This window comes from Bombus flavifrons, unplaced genomic scaffold (assembly GCF_040668555.2).
Source record: "Bombus flavifrons isolate JBK064 unplaced genomic scaffold, iyBomFlav1_principal scaffold0040, whole genome shotgun sequence".
In the NCBI taxonomy this organism is placed as follows: domain Eukaryota; kingdom Metazoa; phylum Arthropoda; class Insecta; order Hymenoptera; family Apidae; genus Bombus; species Bombus flavifrons.
The window spans coordinates 52,044-77,716 of record NW_027184785.1 but is presented as its reverse complement, the minus strand read 5'-3'; the positions used below and the strand labels follow the sequence as shown (position 1 = coordinate 77,716).

At 31.7% G+C, this 25,673-nt stretch overlaps 2 protein-coding genes across 2 annotated transcripts; both read left to right on the top strand.

The window, feature by feature from the left end:
* Nucleotides 1-1,128: 1,128 nt before the first annotated feature.
* LOC138189408 (tetratricopeptide repeat protein 37) lies at nucleotides 1,129-19,945 on the top strand. The gene is made up of 13 exons (XM_069131465.1): nucleotides 1,129-1,568; nucleotides 1,637-2,004; nucleotides 9,618-10,033; nucleotides 10,878-11,354; nucleotides 11,498-11,652; nucleotides 13,209-13,344; nucleotides 13,472-13,839; nucleotides 14,284-14,603; nucleotides 14,714-15,010; nucleotides 15,292-15,549; nucleotides 16,770-17,153; nucleotides 18,088-18,349; nucleotides 18,965-19,945. Exons 1-13 carry the CDS (start codon nucleotides 1,243-1,245, stop codon nucleotides 19,101-19,103), a joined length of 3,906 nt encoding a protein of 1,301 aa, XP_068987566.1. The 5' UTR covers nucleotides 1,129-1,242; the 3' UTR covers nucleotides 19,104-19,945.
* Nucleotides 19,946-20,071: 126 nt separating this feature from the next.
* Nucleotides 20,072-24,953, top strand: LOC138189410 (odorant receptor 82a). The gene is made up of 6 exons (XM_069131466.1): nucleotides 20,072-21,274; nucleotides 21,650-22,004; nucleotides 22,943-23,173; nucleotides 23,343-23,456; nucleotides 23,565-23,720; nucleotides 24,868-24,953. Exons 1-6 carry the CDS (start codon nucleotides 21,018-21,020, stop codon nucleotides 24,916-24,918), a joined length of 1,164 nt encoding a protein of 387 aa, XP_068987567.1. The 5' UTR covers nucleotides 20,072-21,017; the 3' UTR covers nucleotides 24,919-24,953.
* Nucleotides 24,954-25,673: the final 720 nt, after the last annotated feature.

Here is a 25,673-nt window from a genome sequence, read left to right as displayed (position 1 = left end):
ATACATTGCATTCAGTCATTATTTTTGAGGTTGACTGATAGAAGAACGAGTGGACGAATTTGCAATATTAGGTTGTCCGAAAAGGTTCTTTCGTTTCATAAGGTGATAATATATGAACAATAATTTAATAAAGACTAAAGTATATCGACTAAAATGAATTTTCAACATTCGGTGATGTTTGATAATTTGAGAAGCATCATGGAAAATAAGAAATTCAAAATATTTGTTTCTAGCCACTAGCCAGCGACCCTGACTCAAGTGATTCTTTAGGAACTGACGAATTTATAACATCTTACAACAGATGTCGATCATCTTAAATAACTTAAATGACCTCATATGCAAAGTTGTTAAATTCGTCTCAACAAACGCCATCGTACGTACTACAGAAGAAAGTGCAGATCCATGCGAAATGAAAAAATGTTTATGCTAGTACAAATGACATGCCGAATGCTAAAAGTTAATGTTAAATCTAAATGATGTATGGAAAATTTATTAGAATTATTGCATCGTTCCATTAATCCATAATCGTTTGAAAGGGAATATTCCCTTTTCTGCCCTAAAAAGAATATATAATAAACGATTAATTTCTGTTTCTTAGGCAACTTGTAATCAGTTTCAGTATTGCACGATTCTGTCATTCTTATATTTGTCTATCTCGGATAGAACAGTAGATATGAACTTTTTCATAGAATCGTACACTTAAATAGGTTCTTGTAGCTTGAAACTCAATAGGTTCTCGTCTATGCTATTGTGTTACCAAACGGGGCAGATTCCTAACTTTAAGCTTAAATACATAGGTTCTTGTATATGCTAAGTTCCAACCAAACAGGACAGATCCCTAATTTTATAGGTTCTTGAAATGCTATTTTCAATTAAACTGAGTATTTGGCCGCACGGAGCAGCACCAGTCCGGAAATAACTAGATTCATAAGCGGGAGCGTTCTCATACATATATATACATATCAAAGTTACAATATCTGAGGATATTATAAACGGTAAAGTAAGTATTTTGAAGATATAGAAGAAAACGTTTATGATTTAAAGATAGAGGATTTTTGAATAATGTGTATTACAAGTTATAGTATTGTATTTGATCACGAATAAACCTAACGACGTACGTATTGATATACTTAAGAAAATATTTCATTGAATGTATCGATATAAAGCCTGTATTGTAGTCGAATTGTATATATTCGATTTAAGTTCTGGACGTATTTTATTTTGTCAAAGTTTTATGTGAAAATGTCAAACGAAATAAAAGTAGCTCTTAAAGCGGCTCGTGATACATTTAGAGAAAAGAAGTATATAGATGTGATTAAGAAATGTAACAAGATATTAATGAGAGATCAAAATAATTATAACGCACTTATGTTATTGGCGGCTGCAATGAAAGAAATTGATGAGTATAAACCACAAGTACCATTAATTCTCCAAAAAGGTACAAAACTCCAAGCAGACAATCCATTAGCTTGGTACGGTTTAGTATCTTACTATGAAAGAAACTTGGACGATAATGAATGTTATAACCAACTGTTATTAGCTTACTGTAAGCTTTTGGAAATAGAAAGGTATACAATTGCTATATACTTCATAAATGTTATATGTTTGTAAAACTTATTCAGTAATTTATTTTCAGTGACTCCAAGTTTACGAATATTATGAGTAGAATCTCAAAACTTTTTACACACCTTAAGGATGTTACGACTATAACTCGATGTATTGAACATTTAATTGAATTACGGAAGAATTTGGATGATAACAAAATTAAGGTCATTGATAAAACGCTTGGATGGCTGCTATTAGATAATTTTTACAATCTAGATAAATATCAAAATTTATTAGAAAGTGTTTTTAAATCTACAATTAATGATCTTGATGCAACTGACCAACAAAAATTTTATACAAAATACTTAAAAATTTTATATGACAAAGATGAATTAATCGATTTGGTAAAAGAAGCTATCAATATGCATCAGCGATTCCCTCAAGATACATTACCGTTAGGTAAGTATTAAAAATAATATATTAGCTATTTTAACATTTTGTTTATGAAAGTAACAAAGGAATCTTATAATATCGCTTATTAATTTTAATGGGATTTTTTATCAAGCAAACAGAAGAATTTAAAGATTTATTTTTAATATTTATGAGGTAATAGAATTTAATAATAATGCAATCTATATCTATCTATATCATGAAACATGTGGAGTGCAATTGTTTAGTAAACAGTAAATGGTAAATATAATTAATAAATGGCAATGATGTAAATAGTATTAATAGAAATGAGTTCAGTTAGATGTAAATATTAGCATATACGTACTATAAAGAAACAAAAAGAATTCAAAAGTACTGTACGACAAAATTTAAACTTTTTTAGATATACATATATTATTATATATATATCTCTCGTCTATGTATGTATTTTTTAGTTACAATAATAGGCTTTTTCCCACAATAGCAACAATTGTTGCGATAAATGCTTCAATTTTGTATAGTTTCTCCATAATTGTTTTATCAGTATTGTTTTATCAGTAGATACATTTCCTGGTATTGGATGCATCTTTATCATTTCCAGATACTATTGAGGAAGCAAGCGTTTATGTTATCTCTTATTCACCATTGCCGATATTCTAGTTAGTAATGAATTATCAAATTTAGCAAAACAAAATTTTTATATTTTTTATTTTATAATTATGGGATTATTATAAACAAATTTCTAACGGTTTGCCAATGAAAATAATGCCAAATACGATTATATTTCAATGAATTTGATCTATGTGGGAAATGTACAATTGCATGATACATTAACTCTGCTATGTTTCTTTGTCATTATCGACCCAATTTTTCAACATTTCAAAAATAAAATAGCGTAAAATAATATTGAACAAGATATGGAAATTCTTATTAATATACATAATTTCTTGTTTCAGTTGTATATTAAACAGCTTCTTAAGACATTACAAATTTTTATTTGTTTACTAAAATGAGAGCAGGATTGAAATATACAAAATTCCATAATGATAGTAGGATTAAGATAATAGCTAGCATTTTCCAGAAACTTTCATTTTCTTTGTTAGTAGATATGGCATGATCTCGAACATGCCTGTCAGAGATTTAAAATATATAGTATACAAAGTATAAAAGTATACAAGAACAGTACACATAAAGTATACATAACTTTAGTTGTAATTTATATTTTTAATGATATGACAAAGAGAATAGAGGAGTGCCAGGGTAAATAAATCAAGAAAGAAATTAATGACTAAGTGGTACAAAGAAGCAAAATTGTATAATAAGGTTGCATAATTTAAAGGAATTAAATATTAAAACTAACATTATATACACTGCTACTGGCTGCAGTCTATACCATAGGTATAATATAAATGATATCTACCGTTTCACTTCTGAATTAAAATCGCCACTAACAATGAGTGTTTAAAGCAGTTTGAAAAATAGCTTTCCTGAATTGTACCGAAGAATATTAGAGAATAGCAGTCTTAACTCAAGAGTTTCCATAAGTATGTTTTGTAGTAGTATATTTTAATAGATTAAACAGCTTCTATTAAACAAGTATTAATTTCCGAAAAAATTGCCACTATTAATATATAAAGTTTACATCTCACTACTGCATTGTATAGTAATTGCAAGCAATAAGTGCTTGAAATTTGCATATTAATTAAAATTAGTAACTACGTACACTTATAATCATTCAATTGTTATTTTCAGCATTTAAAATATTATTTATCAAGATATGAATATATTATTTGAGAAATTTTTCTTATGTTATGCATACATATATATATTCTAAACTACCGAGCATATTTCAAGTTGTTTTCATATATTGTTAGTTAAGGGATGAAATTGAGCAAAAATAGCATTTAATCACTATTTGTCGATTTTCCATATTTATGTTTTAATCACTTAGTTATGCAAATTATTTTAAAGGATCGTAATAGATCGATATTTGTTAAAAACGAAAAATAATAAAAATAATTAGTAATAAAGATTTAAATGTCGCGGAAGTCATTGAAAGAAACATAATACAACACGTTATAACGCAGTACTTGTCTTAAATTATTTATTAACTATTATCGAACTGATATCGATCAAAAACCATTATTTAAAGAGATAGTAAATTAGCGACAGCCATTGAAATATTCGTGATTCGAACTTACCTGGCTCTTATTTTTCAACTCTCGTCGCTGTCCGTGAAGCAATTATTCAAAAAGTTGTTAATAAATGAAAAAAGTAAAATTGAAAATAAAATTTACTGCTATTGCTTTCATGTGATTACATATTTAGACAATAGTAGAAAATGATTTGGAGATTTATGTAAATCGAAAACTTGTTGCACAGAATACAGTAAGGTTTTATAGAAAATCTAGCTTGAAATTCTTCGTATAATGCAATTTCCTATTTCAAATACTGCAAAAACGAAGTCTCGAAGATATCACACAGAAGTAGATTACGCACGTATGGTATACGGAAAACTGAATTCCCCGCAATTCTACACATACGTTTATACCAAGATTTTTTATCTTGCAGTGCTCTGTAGAGTGACGTAAGTGCAAATCCGTTTGAAATCATAAAATTGCGGATTTTTATTAGAAGTGCGCGAGAATTCGAAGATATCGAGCCCTCTGAAAGTATCTTATAATTCTAGATTCTTGGGATCCTCGTTAATTTCGGTATTCGTAATCGAGTATTGAAATATAGTACCAACGAAAATTTTGTAATGCCGCGAAGTGCAACGACAGAGGCACAAGTCGCCCCAAATTGTTATCTTACACCAAGAAAATAACAATTAACGTGTGTCACGTTTTAAGGTGTGTACATGCGACGTACGTACGATGATGTACGTAGACGTTGTAGCGAGTCTGTTGTGAGCCGATCATAAAAACTCTCGATATCAAGATATGCAAAGTTTCTGAACACAGCAAGAGCAGGGTCGTAGAAGAGAGACACCGTGACGACAGAAGTGACAAAACAGAACCATAGTACGAAACGTATCGCGTAACCCGATAGTACTAGCACGTCAAGTCTACGATGAACTTCCGCCGAAGATTTCGGCAATTCAATTGATATTCAAGAAATCGTGCGAGAGTGCTAGCATTGAATCATCTCTCACAGCGTTGGATCACGTACGAATATGAAATTATATTATATATTACATAATTATATGAGGAAGAGTGGAGTCGCATGATTAGTCACTGATGAATCACGATACTGTCTATACGATCAGCAGGTCATCAACAGGTTTGTTATCAATACGGTCCCCATTTTGGAATATGGACAATGGAAATGTGTGTCTCAAGTAAGAGTTTTCAACGCCGGTGGTTATTGGTGATGACGTGAATCGGAGTTTAGTTTTTCTATTGCACAGACTGGACGGTAGTGTCATTACCAGCACTAAATGTAACTTGTCATGTAGACGAAGTGGGAAATATTTAAGGAAAGAATTCAGTACCTAACACTGGTAAAAGAAGTTCTTATCAACATATGTTCTGTGTTTGACTTTCTTCAGGAGATACAGCGTCTTGTGTTCTGCGATTTCATATTTCATAGAATATACTTAAAATGACTTGCATTTGAATGCATGCACGAAGATCTTTTGTTATCGATCTAATGACTCTGTCAATACTGTCTGATGTTCCTTGAATTTATCGAAATCCCTCTTCAATTGTACGACGAAATATCACAACACTTTCGGTATGAATTGAGTATACATGTAGTGAATTTCAAGTATGTTCGCAAATAAAAATCCAATGGATTTAAATCGGGCGAGCTTGCAAATAGGATCCCCATATCCAATCCAATCATTTGGAAAATTATCATTTAAAAATTATCTTGCCGTTTGGCTAAAATGCGGTACCACCAACCATAGCAAACAATTGTATGAATACAGAGAATGCTAACGCAAACACGAATGGGATAGCATCAGGAGAAGTGATACGTGTAACCGATTTACAGCAACAGCAGCATATTCAACCAAACCAAAATATAACTGATATATTCTTCGAATCAGATATTACTAAAAACAAATCAGAACCTATCAATCGAACACGATCTCAAAGGACTAAGGACTCTAACAATTACTCTGATAGCGATGACAGTTCGGAAAGACCAATTCAACAACTTAAACAGAAATTGGTGAAGAGAAATCCCCACAGGAATATCAAAGGCATGCTCAAGTAATAAAAGGTATTACAGAGGAAACTGACTCGCTTTTAAACTTTGAAACATTCGAAATGAACATTGATATGCCACTAAATTTCTCGTATTATTCGACATCTAATAATTGTTAACCGCTTAATAATTACGTTATGGACAAGTATTTATAATACAAATAAATATTCTTCAATGGCTTTTAAATATGTACCAATTAAATATTCTCTGTCTCCAGAACACCAACTTTAGAAGAATTCAATATATCAGAACTAAGAAATTTGATGTTATTCACAAAAATCGGGCAAATACTACAATAGCAAAGTAGAAATGTAACAATTTATATCAACAGTAATTTAGACTTCAGGAAATTGCAAATACACACTAATCTCGGAGCTGTTGTTATAACATTTTTGCTGCCTCCGAGAGAGATTAGCATCTGCAACATATCTATTCCAAATAACCATAATCTCGGTCCATAATCTTAATCGACCTAGTGATTGTGTTATTTAGTACTTAAGTTTTATTTATTTCATACTTTTGTGTATATATATATATATGCTTACAGTAGATAGATTATTTAGTAAATAATTGAAATTAATATTTACATTTCTATGTAAACAGGCCGTATTTAACGAAACTTCAATGGTTTTTCCACTACCTATCTACTTATTTCGTCCCCGACTGTATATCTTCTAGAGTATCGGTTATTCATTCAACGGTATGGCTAGCAAAGCGATTGAAGTATGCAACTAAGGGAGTTACGACGAGAGCGTTGTGCTGAGTGCACGTTGAAGACCAGTGAAGAAATACCGAAGCATAGCTCCTGACAAAATAAGTGTCCCAGGGCAACAAGCTCGTGTTGTGTGATGATTATTAGCGAGTTTGGCAAAAAAAAGTACTGCGAGATTAGCAGACAACATGCGTCCGATAATTTGAGCAGTGTGTGCGGGTGCCTGTTATCTGCAAATAGCGCGCCTCTACATCAGATTCAACTGGTGAGAGAGAGAGAGAGAGAGAGAGAGAGAGAGAGAGAGAGAGAGAGAGAGAGAGAGAGAGAGAGAGGATACAAGTCAATCTCATAACACTACAATGCTACAATCCAGACCTATCATTGGATTAATGCATCCAGCAATAAATACGAACCTGTTCAATGAGAGAAACGACAGCTACACCCAATCTGATACAAGTAGATACACTTACATTCGCCATACGCAAATAGTACAGATATCCTTCTTGCGTCAGTGGGGAAACACGCAATCGCAACTTACCAACTTTTTAATTTACAGAAGGTTAACGCAACACACACCTATAATAACTAATATAACTGGCTCACAGAAACCAATAATGTAGACAATACGTCAGAATCTGACATGAGAACTGAATTGCAAATTCAACGACAAAAAGACAATCCAACCAAGTTCATTGAAGGGCAGAAGCCAACAGAAATAAAAGCGTAACCAACACAGCAGAAAGAAGATCACCTATCAATGCGATGAATATTTATCGACAATAGTATCACTTTCTCAATCAACTCACCCCAACAGTTGTTTGTCATAAATACCCGTTGGATAAACGTATCATGCAGAACAACCTAAGGAAATATTTCATTGTAAGAAGTGTCAGAGGATTGGCCATTTCAGTAGCAGTTGTACACTCGAATACAGATGCGATGTGTGCTAATAATCATAATCATTCAGGAAATTGCACAATCAAACATAAAAGTGATAAAACCAATGTCGAGTGCAGTCGGCACTAATTGCGGACAAACAAGGCATCCAGCATTGTTCAAGAAGTGCTCAACGAGGTAGCCCTTATTTTTTGACCTCCGATTTGCTTTCGATCTTACCGTTCCAAACTGCGATACTTGAGGACAAAATAATAAAATTTATTATGCGAAACTCCAGAGTGATTGGACAACTGGAATCCGTGCCACATTTAAGTTATTATGACTCCTGCAGTTACATACAGTGGTTTAAAGTCTTAAACGCTGCTTCATATACTAATTTCAGAAATAAAACTCAAATATTTTATATATATTTGTAGTTGCATCATATAAATATTATCATTACACGTCTAAGACATAGTATTTTTATGTAAAAATATTCGCTAATATTTTTCAAATAGCGGATTATGCTCGAAATTGACGCGAAATCATTAAAATTTGAAAACTTAAACACGGTACAGGTTCTCGTTGAGGAATTACTTTGAAATTTTTGCACATTTTCTCCCCAAATGTCAGAGTTTCGGACGGTGAGATAATGGTAATAGATTTTCTTCGAGAAATTACAAATAATTCAAATAATTGCAACAAAAGTTACAAAATTATTTTTGTGGATGAATTTGAAAATTGGTTTATGGGATCCTTAGAATGACTTTATGGAAGTTGAGATAGGAAACTGCCTATGACAAATGTAATCTTTTTACCGCCTCGATTGAGTTTCATCCCACTGTGCGTTCGAATGCCACGTATGTGATGTTGATGTCTTTAAGTTACATGTAACACATGTAAATACTCAGGTGGTAGGCTCACGTTCTCCGCTTTGGTATAGGATCTCCAATAACCATAGTACTAACATGCGCCACTGACGGCAATAATAACACCTTAATCTCATATAATATTAAATTCCCGATCACTTTTTATTCAGAATTGTTACTAGTTGCTTGCTTATACTGCCTACTCGGTACCAAGGTTGCACGCACACAAGGTTGGAACATGGGCTGCTTCGTTCATCGCTTGTCTCTCTACACATGAGCGTTACTACGCTTGCTGTATGCATATTATATATATTAGGTATATAGTGTAATTTCGACTAATCGCGGGGAGACGCAATCGCGAGGAAAGACGTCAACGGAAGTCGTAAATTCCCGTTACTATTATACTAATCGACACCACGAGTTGATCGTTCTCCTGATTTCCGTTAGGATAATAGGGGTGATTAAGTTTATATAACACTGTGATTCACAGAATTATAAAAATATATATTTCCAACACTTAAACTACACTGTTGAGTAGATATAAATCGTCGATAACAACTTGTCGCACGAAGATGAGATAGATATGAATAGTAGAGCAAGGTTCGTACAGTCGAATTTCGTATGTTAGTGGACGTAGCACTCGAGGATACTTAATAGACGTGAGATTTTGATGTTAGACTTCGACGTTGTAATATGTAGAAGAAGTAAGTTGACTTGACCTAGCGGTGTTGACGAAATAAGTTGACTTGACCCTCCTGATGTAGCAGGAGAAGTCTGCGACTTGACCCTCCTAGTTTTCAGCCCAAATATTTTTTCACACAAAACCAGATTAATAGCAATCTATAGCAGCTATTTCATAAACAAACACCGAAGTTTGATATCTTATGGATATCTTCTAATCTTTCCTTAGAATACTTAACATTCTTTCTAATAATATGGTTTTGATGCTCTAATTATTTCTATTTTGTTTACAGAACATATATGTCTTGCTTACTCGGAACGAAATATCTTGGATGAAAATTTTACTGACGTCGATATAGCACAATTTTATGAAGGTTGCTTAAAATTGAACAAAGAGTGTGAAGTAGCTAAAATTGCTAAAGCACTTGATTTAGCAAAATCGGGCAATTTGATCATAGCGCGAGATATATTGAAAGATATACTTGTATCAACGCCGCGCTCAGTATGTGGTTGGATGGCATTAAATCAAATAAGTATGAAGCTTTACTGTTGGGAAGATGCAGAAGTTGCTGCCAAGCGAGTATTAGATATGAAGAAATCTAAAATAAAAAATAAATTATTATATAAAATGAAAGAGACATTAGTTGAATCAATGAGTTTAACTAATGACAAATCTAAATGGGAAACTGCATTCCGAATGTGTGAACAAGTAAGAATCCTCTTTATTTACACATGTAACTTTTTTAGTTTGAAACGACAACAACAAAATTCTTGCTTAGAATTATCTAAATCTCTTTCCAAATCTAAAAGCATTTTTTCCAATCTTTTCAAAGTTTTAAAGATCATGTTCTTTTTCTTCTCCCATGAAAAAGTATGTTTGAAATTTCTCAAGATAAGTTTACTCACTCAAGGTTCTGATGTAAGGGCTGTGCGATCCCTCGTAGTCCGCTTACCAAAAAATATTACTCGTTTGTCTATCTCGTAGCCAGATTCTCTAAACAAAGTATCTGAAATAAAATCTATGCTTCAATTTACTCATCGCAGAAGATCATGTTGTAAATCCTTTCTAGAAAGGTTGAATAAGCTTACAAAAATTGTAAGATTTATTTTTCTGTAAACACTAGTTTAAGTAAGTTTATTTAAAGTTGTTCACACAACTTGAAGCCATTTATCAATGCCTAGTGAGTAAGCTGGCTGCTATATCCTAAACAAAACTCATTATGATGACTTTTGTCATAGACATAGCGTGTAACCTAACGTTGTCATTCAGCTATTTCACAGAATGTTTCCTTTTGTCAGTCTCTGACTAGTTACATCTTATCTGAAAACACTACATTTTCCCGTGATGGAATTCATCATTCGCCTAATAAATGACTTAAAGTTATGAAAAGCAGCAAGAAATATTCTGATTGAATAACTTGCAGAATTTTTTTTTTTAAATAGGCTTTAAGTTTTAGTAAAGAGTGAAATTATATTCGATTTTTAAATCTTTTATTTGTTGCTTATTCTGCCTATGTGTTCATTTATTTGATTTGTTTAATTTCCAATTAAAGATACATCCTTCAGCGCGATTGGATTTGATTCGTGCACGTCTTAGCATATTGTTACATCAGCCAGATGTAGAGATTCTGCTGAACAATTTGGAATCAAAAGATGAAACCAGAACACATACCAATATTCTTCGAGCGTTATATTTAAAACAAAATAAACAATACGACGAAGCTGTAAATATACTTGATTCAGTCGTCCGAAAGCCAGGCTTGGCTCAAACTTCCCAAGTGTGGTTACTTCTTGGTACAATCTATTGGGAAATGGCAGAGTATAATTACAGCTTGATGGCTTTTTTGAATGGAATGAAAGCCGATCGTTTTAATTGGAAATGTCTAGTTTACTTGGGACAATACTATCGTGACTATGGTAATGACATGGAACGTTCTAGGAGGTGTTACCAAACCGCCTTACAAATTAATCCAAATTCTGAAGAAGCTGGTATTGGGTTAAGTACGGCGTATAGGCTTCTTAAAAATCAAGTAAGATGAATTCTATTTTTTTATGAAGTGCATATCCCTTTCTGTATGCATCCCAAATTTATTATCCATTAATATTTTAATGAATAAAAAATCGCTGTTCCGTTTTTTATGACTTATTTACGTTAATAAGATATTATTTATAGGATGCAAATATAAAATTGTTACAAATGTTAACTGCACAAGATAGCGGTCCTAGATGGGCGTGGTTACAACTCGGTTTGCAATACCTTGATCAAGGAAATGCGGAGCAGGCTATTAAAGCGTTTCAACATGTTATTAGAGCTGACCCCAGTGATAGGTAATGCTACAGATAGTAATTATTTAACGCGAATATAATCGAGTTTACGAAAGTATAACTCCTAACATTAAACCATTTATCCTGGCTTGACATACTGAGATTGTTGGGTGAGAAATTATTGGTAATATTTCTATCTTTAAAGTTTCGGGAAGATTTACCGAAGTTGGAAAAATTAGTAAAAAAAATATTTCAACCTTTTTAAATGGACGATGGAAATATTAAAAATCAAATATATATTAATATATATTAATAATATTAAACAAATAATATATAATAATTTAATATATTAATAACTATAAGTAATACTATTGCTAATGTTTGAAGAAATAATAGTGTAATAAAAAACACTCGTTTGGGAAGGTATGTATTTTTTATTATTCGACTGTTCTGTCAATTTTGAAAAGGATATAAAATCGTATTGTTTTATTTTGGATAAATATACTGAATAAAATTCTTTAATGTAAATGCGCACACAAGTGCATTAATTATTAGCTATTTTAAACTGGGCAATAAATAAATATATCATATTACATATATTATAAAAGTATTATGCACATAAAGTCTGACTGGTTTAACTGAGAACAGTCAAATATCTCGAAAATTATGGGAGACGCGGAAAAATGTTTCGAAACTTGTACATTCATTGTGTGTAATTTTTATTTTCGGCTTCAGCACCCAAGAAATGGACTTAGTTAGACAGAAGTTTAGGCTGCCGAATTCAGGTTTTGCCACACGCATTCATTGTACATGTTCTTCATCCTTTACCCATCCCTATACATATGTACACGGTACGTAGTTCAATCTTAATCTTCCACTAAACTACTTTGATTTGAAACACATTTGCACCTCTTCCTTCTTTTTCTATCTCCCCTAACCAGCTAATCATCTAGTTGTTTATCCTACCCTCCACAATCTCTTGTGTCTTCCACCTGGTGGGTTTCCTCCACCAAATTCTCACATCTTTGCACTACATCTTTCACCTAATTCATTTCTCGAGAGCATAAACTGCACTTTCTGGCTTTCCCTTTCACTCAATAATTATCTTTCTGCTTGAAACCTTTTCGACTTATATTGCCAGAGTAATGGTAAATATCGTTCAATTAAAGTCAGTTCTGTGATACAACTTTAAACTATGTTCTCAAACAACCTGGTACAATTAGACGTTATTCAAAGTCAATTATGTTATATTTATATTATAAAACTTACGAATATAGAGAATTAGAAAGGAAGATCGGTATAGGAGAGATAGTGAATGAGAAAAGAAAAGATGGGATTGTAGACTGGGTGAGGAAATTGGAAAAGTAGAAAAGGGAAAGAGTGGAGAGAGGGGGAGGGGGGGATCTAGCTAAGAAGGTAAATTAGGCAAGTAGACAAAGACTTATGCAATAGATAATATATATTATAATAGATAATAGATAACATATATATAAAATAAGATTGTGCGTGTAAATGGGTGAATGGACGTGTGGGAGATTACGGGAGAGTGCAAGGCAACAAGGAGAATAATTGTAAACCGAATTTCTTTACATTCTTATAAAGTTTAACATTCTTTACAGCCACTGTTGGGAATCGCTAGCGGATGCGTATTTTATAAGAGGTGCCCACACATCAGCATTAAAATCTTATCAGCGAGTATTAGAGTTATGCCCAAAATTATTATATCCAATGATACAATTAGCATATATAAAATTGGTTAGTATTATTTTTCTGGATTGTTTCGTGACATGACTAGTGATATATTTGTTTAAATATTACGAAACTTTTAACAGCTGTTTTAAAGACTTGTACAAATATCGTTTGCTATTTCGTTATTTCATAGATTATTGGACAATATAACGAAGCAAAGAAAGACTTTGAACAAATATTGATAAATAAATCATGTTATATACCTGCTTTAAAAGGATTGGCTGAAACCTGTTTGGCTTTAGCAAAAGACTATACTGCTAAACAACTTTTGGGTCGTGTGAATGACTATTTGCAACAAGCAATGGATAGTTTAACCGTAGCTATTAAAGAGCGTAAGGATATGTCTTGTCTCTGGAAGTTACTTGGTGATGTGTGTTACAGAGTAGCAATGTTACCAGACAAATATAGTCATTTAAAAGCATCATCTATTCTAATAAAATATGAGAATGACGAACATATCGTATTGCTTAAACGAATGGATATGTTCTCATTATCTGCAAGGTAAATATATTAGACTAAATATTATATTATAATCTACACTAACCTTACGTTATATTATAATAAATTCTATATTATTATTATTATTATACGTTATATTGTTATATGTATGTAAATGCTAGTGTGTGCTTAACTGCGGCAATTCTTGCCTAATTAGGTGCCGCTGTGAAGAATAGGATACTTACATATTTTTGCTGTATCGAAAAGTACGGATATCTTTGATACTTTTTTAAAAGGATATTTGAGAGACATTTTTTCCTACTATAATATTCTTCAAATAGTGTAGCTTTGCTCAGAAAAGGTTTTTAATACAATACGACGAATAACTGCAAAATTAAGCGTTTCTAAGCGTTTTTAAGAAATATTTTCGGTTTATAAACGATGAGATTATAAATATATCAATTTTGTTATAGTATGCAAGAAACTGAGTGAATATTTTAATTACAGATGTTATTGTTGTGCATTATCTCTTTCTCCGGAATCAGTTTTTCTGTGGTATGATTTAGCTTTATGCTATTTAATGCAATTACAGCATGATCCATCAATCAATCATAAAAATCATGCTAGTAAGTGTCTAGCTGCTGCAAAACATGCTGTTAAACTGTGTCCTTCAACATGGAAACATTGGAATCTTCTGGGTATTATTTGTATGTCACCGTACGTAAAGAACTATGCATTGGCACAGCATGCTTTCGTAATGGCGATTGATAAGGAATTAAATAATGCCATAGTATGGTCTAATTTGGGAACTTTATATCTATATATAGGCAAGTAAAAATGATAAAATACGCAATAATAAAGAACATATTATACTTTTGTTCGAGCGCCGTCGCGATTCACTGTATATTAAATTATCGTCGTGTAATTAAATTCACAGGAAGTTTGTATAAAGCAAACGAGGCTTATTCTCGAGCTCAGCGTGCAGATCCGTCATATATAAATAGTTGGATAGGGCAAGCTTTAATTGCAGAAATAATGGATCGAAAAGAAACAGTAGATCTGTTTAGACACGCAAGACAATTAGGATATCATAGTCAAGCTGCCATAGGATACACTCATTGGGTACTTGTTATGATTCTAAATCCTAATACCAAACATGACATTTTATATATGGATACAACACAAAGTATGCATGCAATATCTTCTGCTGCTGATGTTATGACGTGGTATGTAGGTAAGTTTTTATCACTTTTCATATAATACATATTATAAAATGTCGATATAAAACTATGCATAGGAAAAGCTACAGTTAGTTATGAAAGTCTTCATACATACCATAAATTTCAATTATTTTTTTATATATTGTTTATATTTGTGAAATGAATATCTATAATTTTAATAATGCATTAAGTTATATTAATCGTAATTTTATTGTATTTTATTGTAACTGATTAATGTTATTTTAAATTTTGTATATTGTACTATACGTATCTTAATATTTATCATCCGTTACAGAGAATCATCCAAATGATTGTTACGCTCGAAATGCATATGGATTATTATTAGAGAGACAGAGACTTTATAAGTCAGCTGCAGAACAATTTGCCGTAGCTGTATGTAATAGTACCAAAAACGAAAAAGACCTTGTTTCTATAAATTTAGCACGTGTACTAATACGACTGAAAAGATATAACGAAGCAATAAAGTTATGTCAAGGAGTTGCAAATATCAACTATAATTCTCAATGCCATCTCGCGTTAGCGTTATTCAAAGGTAATCACACTTTTACATCAATATTAATATATATATATATATATATATATATATATGTCGGGTTTACATTGGAATTAGGATTAGGGGCGTGAAACGAACCGTCGTTTGGTTTACGCATTGTCGATAAGCAATAGAGAAGACATTGACTAGTGCAGATACGATTATTATAGAATTGGACAAGTAGCCGTGGTAATTAGATACTCGAGAAACTAATGATAATGATCCTGGGTTCAATAACGAATCCGCGGTCGACGGGGTGATGGATGAACGTGCCCACAAAATCTAAGTCGGACTCTTTGTTAAAACGGGGAATATCCACCGAGCGTACAGACGCTAAGTAACTTGCTAATACGATCTCGCGAGAGAATGACTTTTCGTCACGATGATGCTGCAGAGGAAAACTATGATGGGGTGTGTCTAAGGACACGAGATCATCGGATTCGTCGAGGATAGTCTTCGTTCAGAAAGTAAGGGAAATTAACGTTGCTGCTAATTGGTCAATCTCCATATCGGTGGTTAGAAAAGATGCTAGCCGCCCTCGAGGAAAAGTTGCTAGTGGGAGACGCCGTTCGTTGAAAGAAATAGATCTCCCCTATCTTCCCGTAGTTGGGACAAAGACTGTTTATCTGTTTGAAGGACTTTAGGTAACTAGATCTTAGTGTTTATAACGGCCCTCGGGCTAGCTGATTACGTACTGTGGAGACACATCGACATCTGGCAATCATCTTACTCGAAGAATAGGGACTGCGTGTGGCGAGCCACGGGACAGAGACCGTTGGAATGTTTACTGTCGCGTGTCGCCAGAGATATTTCTTTTAAGGAGAGCTATAGAATTACTTCATACCTTTGTTAGGCAAAGCGTTCATCCCGTGATCGCGGCTACGTTCGGCGACTGGCTATCGCCTCGAGCCCAAGCTCATTATCACAAATCTTGAACAAATACAATCGGATCGAAAGACGACAATTGTTTAATTACGCCTATGATAGAATCTAGATTACGGTGTTAAGGGATTTTCCCGGGGTTCCAAGGGGAAGGCTCCGATGTCCTTTCATCCCCGACATATATATATATATATATATATATATATACATATAGGATTTTTAAGTGATGATTCGAAATTAATTATAGAACTGGATAGTAATGAAATATTTAAACAACTAGGAAATATTTATTCACACTGTTAGATATATATTATAGCTAAAATTTGTTTCATTTTCAGCCGGGCTATATGAAGAGGCGTATAATACATATGAAAAAACTCTGCATTCTTTCGCGAATACTGATGCACAGAAATCATTTACATTGTGTGCGATGGCTGCGATAGCATATTCTTTCCACAGAGTAAATGATGCAAAAACTTTACTTTTCCAATGCATACAAATACATCCTCCAGTTATAATAGGTCTTTTAGCGGCCGCATCATTAGGAATATTACATGGCGATATCAATTTAGTTGGATTAGTACTAAAAGAACTGGAGTTCTCTGTACCTAATCCTGAATATGGTCATCATGTTCTAAGCTTATTTGCATATTATTATGTGATAGGGAATAATGTTCAACGAGCCATTACTATTCTTTCTAAAGAAATCTTTAGATATCCTGGTAAGTACTATTTTAATATATTTTCTGTTATAAATAATAAAGTATTGTTCAAAGAAGAAATTAGCTAAGAATAAGTAAAGAGTAACCCACTTAAGTCGATGAGAATAGCAACTTTAGATGAGAATAGCAAGCAGTGTAACATGTACTGTGCGTTGCTGGTAAGTTAGCAATCGGAAAAGCACAGGCGCAAGGGAGATTTATGACTGTGTTGAGTTTATCAGAAATAGTCAATTGGTCCCGCATTCCTTCTGTCTGCCAACTTACTAGCGACGTCTTATACTTATTTTCACTATTACGATCATAAACAACTAAAAGCACACTGTCCGTTACAAACCGTATACAAAAATCTAGGTGTTTTATGGTTTTAAATTAACTTAAGGCTTATTACCAGCCTTTCTTCTTAATCTCTTATTAATTGCGAAATTTCGGGTTGATGTCATACGACTTTTGCCAATCCGACTCGAAGTTAGACCGCCTGTTTATGCTTATATCCGAATCGAGTCACTGGATCCCGAGCAATACGGGTACATATATCGAAATCCCATCCGATCCCGAAGTTTGGAAATCATAGATGAAAGAGCGAAGCCAAGTAATCGATATGGTGCCAATTTGAGGAAGCGCTTTTTCAACTTGCTGCGAAAGTTAATTTATTTATTGTCCAGGCTTATCTTATATGAACATGCTCGGGGCGCCACTTGAACCCCTAGTTTAATTCGTTAAAGTCAATCTAAGGCAATCGGGCTAAAGTTGTTGGGATCAACCGTGCAATGAATCAAATACAAAATTTTGCTATTTATCAGAATTGATATGGCCTGACAAATATTTTCTAGTCTCTTATTCAGAGTTTAAAATATATTTAAAACACTCTTATTATGTATTTCATACATATTATTTTATATAAATGTATGGTATATTATTTTCCTTTTTCCTGCAGGTAATGTAAAATATTGGACTATATTACTCAGGATATTATTAGAAACTGACTTACAACTGTTTAGTAGATGCGCACAAAAAGTATTGTTTCTTAATAGAAATATTATTACTGAAAACCATGCACATGTTGCATGTGCTTTATCCTATAGCTGTATCATGCTAAATATGGGATCAGCAAGTATTAGATCTATGCAAAAGCTTCTATTTACTTATCCTGCTAGCATTGAAAGTTGGGCAATGTTCATTACAGGATTTTTATCAAGGTTTGTAAAAGTAAATTTCCTTTTATTTAACTTTTAGTTGATATTTTATTATGAAATATCTTGATACAATATAACTTAATATTAAAGTTTCCTATAACTTGCATACTATATTTGCTTTATTTCTATATTGTTTATATATTATTGTTATTACATATTAAATTAACATGAACACGGAGATCGTAAAAAACAGAGCTATCATTAAAGATTATAAAGAGTTAAAAATTCTACCATAAATCTTCCAAAAAATAAATGGCACTCCGTCGTCCATTTTCAATTCTAAACTTAAAACATGTTATCACTAACATGCAGAAGCTACCGACTTTTAGGTGAATCACATACTACCTGATAAAAGATAAATTGCTTCATATCTTCTATATCTATAAAGATCTTGCTTCATATCGCGTCATAACTAAAAGACTAAACTAAACATAACTAAAAAAATAAAGTAACGTTATGCATTTAAGTCAGATACGCTAGATATGTATAGAAAATAACAATACCATTTTTTTAATTGGTATGTTTCTTTATGAAAAAAAAAAAAAAAAAAAAAATTGAATCGAATGAATCAAAAAATGAATGAAAAAGGTTTAATCTGCAAATTAAAATTGTTCACAGGTATTCACTGAAAAAATGTAAAATGAACGTCGAGTGGTTCGTAACATTTATAAATAACATACAACAGTCATATCAGCCCACATATTTCATGGAAAAATGGTTAAATGACACTAAAATAAAATTGAAACAGCTCAATTAAGTGGGAAGATCTATTTTGTTTACAGATTGTAAAATGTATTTTGTAATGTATGTACAAATTAATTTATACAGTGTTTTATTGTACTGCGTTTTTAAGAAATGTTTGATTGGAATTTAGAATTGTTACATTTTTAATCATGGATTATTAAAATATGATAGTGAGAGTTCGGTGTACTAGAACTAATACGTAAGGATACTTTTAACTCCAGCGATTTTTGCTTAATCAGTTGTGCGTCCGTATTTTCAACAGTCATTTGTTGTAAAATTTTTCAATGGAAAGTATACTAAATAAACTTCATTTGTTTGTCATTCATATTCAATATTTCTGTGTTAAGTTCGCACATTATTATTCATAGGCGAGGAAGAAAACAAAATTCGGTAGTTTTTGGTAATTCCCCGGATAACTGCAATAACAAGTTTTCAGCTGCGACTGAACAACGGCTATTGCACATAGTTTGATAAAAATTAAGTCAATTAAATAGTATCAAAATCACCAATTCGAAATTTTTCATAGAAATTTTATAGATTTAAAACTGTGGATTTTTAGAAAGATTTTTTCTATAAAAATATGAATAAAAAAGCTAATATTCCTTAGTTATTTCCTATTGCATGCTCTTAAATTTCTTTAATACAAGTCTTATATATTAGTTGTCGATAGTTGTAGTGTTAAAATGTTACAAATCCTAGGAAGTAAAATAATAGAGTATCGTTAAGGAGAAGATTCTAACTTGTCTTTGTATTTTCAACTTTTTTGTAAAAGATAAAGATTATATTGCGTCCCTACCATCCATTCTTGTGTCCTACTGATAGAATATGTCGTTTTATTTAAAGTATTTTATAGATTATGTAAAGAAACATTGCTCAGGTGTTGATAATTGTGCATCGAATAAAGAATACTAAGTAAATATTATCTTTATCATATTGTTATTTGGTGCAAGATTTCGTCCATTTAGTCTTATTTATATCGCAAGAGCTGTAATTTTACAAAAATAGTATAGTATTACAAAAATTATTCGATTGATGTATGACAATATGTATGGTTCCATTTAGAAAAATAACAGGGATTTTTAAATATTAAAAACGCCACCACTTTTGCACTGGCCATCTACACTAGATCATATAATACGTCATTGGAAACCGCTCAATTTTGTCTAATGAAATCACTTTCTTTTTTCTACTATTTTAGGTATATTTACCCTATAGCTTATCCCAGTTGTATAGGATATATATGAAATATCTAATATGTTATAAATATACACAATAATATGTATATCACGAAAGTATAAGTGTATTTATACGTAAATTGAACATATTTAAGAAGCTATGGTAAGAAGCTATTGTTCAAAATAAACTTAGCCTTTCCTTATGATACAATAGTTTTGTATAAAATTGTTTGATATGCCTATCACTGTTGAAACGAATATATTTTTCTCTTTTTCTTATTCGAATGTTAGAATTCTACCTTTTTATCGTTCTTTCTCCTTTATCGAATTCCTTTTTCTATAAATCTTCCGTTCCTTCGTATTCCTCAGACAAACTTGAAATGAATTTTCTTACTACAAATTTCCAATATTCTGTGTTTTAGCAGAAAATGTTGGACATTGAAAAAAAAATTGGGTAAACTTTTTCTTTTCCTTTAATCATATATTTATGGTTTCTAACTCTACAAGTTGCAACTTCGGTTATACTTATCTGTATTCTTTGTTTGCCATGAATACTTTATGGACACACGGCCAATGCGCAAGAAGTAACATCTGAGACGTCTCACAAATATTTTCAGCATATAGTGTTCAGTCGTCTATGCACAAACAGTTTTAACGCAAATACTTTCCATCCTACCATGCAGAAATAAGAAGGACTGAATAACAAACATTAATAATTTCTAAAAGCAAACCTATCGGTCAGTTCGTTTGAAATGATACTTAGTAGAAGTATCAGTCGTCCGGTAGTAATTGGCCTACGATTGATTGGAATTTGGCCAGGTTCATCTTATGAAATTATTGTCCGATGCATTTGGGTAGCTAACATGATGTCTGCGCAAATATTTCAGTATCGGTATATAATAAAGCATATTAGTTCTGGAAACTTGGCAGACATAGTAGACAGTGTGAGCACTACTTTGCCTTATAGTCTACTGTTCTTTAAAATAATTAGCTTTTGGATTAAACGCGGGTAAACGTTAATTCCTTTCTTACATATTTGCGGTTTACTATGTCAAACATAATAAGCAGGCTGCGGGTTTTTATGCCAACTCATATTTTTGACAGTATATCTAAAAAGGTAGAAACTTGAAAAAAAGAATTCTTTTACCTACTAAGTTTTATAGAGAGCGCTATACTTTGGATATTTTATATACTTTCACATCATGCGCATTCTATATATATTTGCACTTTCAAATTTCCTATAAACGCATAAAAATCGGCATTCTCAAGTTAACGATAAGTTTGAACATGGTGGAGATGAGCTTGAAGAGAAATTAAGTGGAAAATTGCTTTTAAAATTTCTTCTTACCAATTTATGTGCTGCATGTATAACAATATTTTTCAGAATATTTAAAAACATATTGACAGGAATGTCTCGCGATTGGATCGACACTTCTACTGCCAAACTTGACGTACATGTCATGATAAATAAAGCTGAACTTGCATACCGTTGCTCAAACTTAATTATTAGCGTATACGCTAGTGCCGTTTTTATATACGGCGGTATGTTCCTGGAATTCAGTCGTCAGGATCAAGATGACGGATTTAATATAACATCTCGACAATTGTTAATAAAAATGGACCTTCCGTTTGCGTATTATGAAAGTCCAATGTATGAATATGTATTTGTTGTACAATTTCTTCAACTATTAGCTACTGGAATTAGCATTGCTATGTTAGATGCTTTGATAATTACATTGGTCAGTATGTTTTAACGTAGTAATCAAAAATACATTTATTTCACATTTTATCAACAAACTGCACACAGACAGTGGATACAAAAAGTATTTGTGCATCATTGCGATTATTATTGCATTTATATATTATATAGTATATTTATATATTATTATATACTATAGTAGTTAATTAGATTCGACTATGATAAATTTCGTATTATTTGGTAGTACTTTCATACAATTACAAAAATTTGATACTATGGAAATGAAATGTAGAATCTAATAAAGAATCGTCTAGTCGAAAAATAAAGCTACTCTTTGAATAACTTTTGTACACACTGTGCTATTAGTTTAAAATAAATGATAATATAGCCAGTTAAAAAAATAATGCCTACTATGCGCTTTACAAGAGTTTCCAGTTGGCGTTTAATCCTAAATACAACTTTGTGTTAAGGTGTACCTATTTAACATATAGTGTACCGCGTATCTAATAATTTCATAATTTTAACAATTATTCTAATCATTACGAGAAATCACTGTGAAAGATGGTAAAAGTGTATAGTAACTGTAAGATTCATCAAGTCGATACGCAATTAAGTGTATATATGGGCAAACATTCGAAATTGTCAAAACAGGCTGTCTTGAAAATTAAGCCATAGACAAAAATCTTATCTTTCCCTGAATTCTTTTCTACGCTCTCGATTTGTCTTTTATAATTCGATATAAGATAGTAAGTAATATTTTGAAAAAGTAACAAATAATTGAGTGAAAAATTACATGACTCTAAAAATAAGATATCATTGAACATAGAGGAGTATAAAAAAGTTTTTGAACATATTTACGCACCTCCAAATGGGGAATACTTAGGTGCTACGACGTAGTACGTTTTTTTTTTACGAAAAAAACGTACGTTTTTATGTTGCTGAAGATCGGTAATATACTATATAATAAATATTACTTAGATACTTCATATTGGCGGACAAATAGAAATGTTACACGAAGCTCTAGAAAATATTTCTATCAAAGATGAAAAACATGGATCCATACGAAATGTCATTAAATCTTTAACTGATCATCATTACCGGATTATCCTTAATTCGGAATATATCGAAAAATTATTCTCGTATATTGCTTTGATGCAATTATTATGTAATACAATCGTCATATGTTGTATAGGTTTCTTAATAATAGTTGTAAGTAATATTTACAAATGTTGTTTTTGCATGACATTAAAGCTTTATTTTTGCACTGCTCTTAATTAAATTAAAATTTTATGTATACATATTTCACATTTAATTTTTTTACATTAGTTTGTAATTATGATTACGCCTATAATTTATACTATTCTTTATATTATTGTAGGCGGTTAATTCATACGGTGACATAAAAGTACTTATGAAAATTTTGTTATTTTATATCGCTATTACGTTGGAAGCATTTATTTTTTCCTACGCTGGGGAATATCTTAGTAGTAAAGTTAGTATGTAATTAAAATATATGCATACACGAAGTCTTAAAAAATCTATACAGTAATTATTAATTATAAAAAGAGATGCGTATAAATGTTTATTATTTTATTTTTAGAGCCTGTCAGTTAGCAGTTCAGCATACAGCTCTTCTTGGTACTTATTAGAACCTAGAAACAGACGTGTCGTGATTCTTCTTATGATAAGATCACAAAGAAGTTTAACGATTACTGCTGGAAAATTTATGGATTTGTCTATGATCGGCTTTGCAACTGTAAGCTTGATTTTTCTTACAATATAGTAAAAATGTTTTTAAAGGCATACAGCATAGTGTTATGACGAATACAGTGACTAACGAAAGTATGCGAATACGTCTAGAAATTTTCTATGTATGTATATATTATACAAAAGATTGTCAAATTTCATTAGAACTGTAACAATCTAACATATCAATAACGATAAGCGTGCAAATTGATTTATGGTCTTTTTTCCTAGATTTGTTGTTTATTTAGAAAAAAACCGCTTTTTGTAAAAGGTGGCGGTTTCGACAGAGTAAAGTTAGCAATGTCATTATTCATCTCTTGAAATATATTAAATCCCGCATCTGTCAGTTGATATCGTAGTAAACGGATTATAATCTGACAAATAAGCAGCGTTATGGAGATTTTCACAGATATTCTTAGTTGCTTGCTTTAGTCGGCCGTTCTAACTCGCGTTATCGTGCAGTACTATCACTCGTCGAGTTCAATTGTTGATATCGTCACTCGAATGCATCAGTTGTTATTGATAATGCTTGAAATTAATTAGTCATTTCGTCGGGTTTGTAGTAACTTATAAAGCGGGTCAAATATTTGAATTTAAGATGAAGTAACAGATGAATTTGAATTGAACTGCACGCTTAATAAACGTTCATTAATTGTGAGATTCAGAATAGATAAAATTTAATACTTTCAAAGATAGTCATTTAGTAAATTCAAGATCATTCCAATATTTCGTAAATAACCACCTTTTGTAAATAAAACATTTCGTTGCTAGGACGCATATTTTCGAAGATATCTAGAGTTCTGTTTGTTGCATAGTTCTTCGTAAATAAAAAGTTTTTTCTAATAGATGATACAAAAACTTTTAATTGAATAAAAATAAACGTATGTCGTGGTAGAAGACTGCTTTGATAGATAGCAATACTAGGACAACACGAAATAGTTCTTGCGTATTTTTGATTGAAATATGTTTGATAATGTCAATATCAAATTGCTTAAGTAAATACAGATTATGTATTAACAAAGAAAGGCCGAAAGCTTTCGATGTCACAACTTGATACTGACGTAATATATGATTTCAAAAATACATACACGTATGTAGATACGCATATTTGGTATACTGTATCACTTGTTATCACTTATATTCTTTTAACTTTTTAGATTTTAAAAGCTTCTGCATCATATGTGTCGGTATTGTATGCGATGTACTGATTGCATAGGAGTTCATCATAAGGAATAAAATGAGTATATAGTATATGTATCTACATATATGTTATATATTCATATATAATGATATATATATATAATTAAATATATAAATGGACTGGAATATGATTGCAAATTTATCAATAACAATGTATTATTTAAATAAATACTATATCATGTAAGGCAACAAAATTTAGGTATTCTATAATTAAAGCTTATAAAATCGATATCCATTAATTGTACAATTGTCACGACTATTATGGTAGGATTCTACAAATTTAATATTAATATAAATTGGTTAAATCGCATTGTGGAAACATTAGCTACATTGTAAGTTATCACAATAATTAGATGACATATTTGTGTTTTTTTGGGTTTCAATATCTTCATTGGTGCATTGTGCTTTATTGTGTAGTTTCGTGAATATTGCAGTTCACTTTATCAAGGAATTATTATTACCTTTGTCCACCTTTTTCGCTACCTATGCACGTTTATCGAACTTTATCTGTCAGATCTCCCTCTTGAAGATCAGTTTTTCAGTCGTCCTTCGTAACATAGAATATGATATTACACTTTCCAGTATTAGTTTTCTATACCAAACTTTTGCATTTTCTTCAAGTTATAAGAAATCTGATTTAATATGCAGTTGCATGTCGCGCATTTGCTTCTGCACTTTTTCGTGGAAACCAGTAGTTGTAACAAAGTTGGAATTATATTTTGAGCAACATTCTCTTCTTCTATCCCCTAGTTCTGTTTCCAGC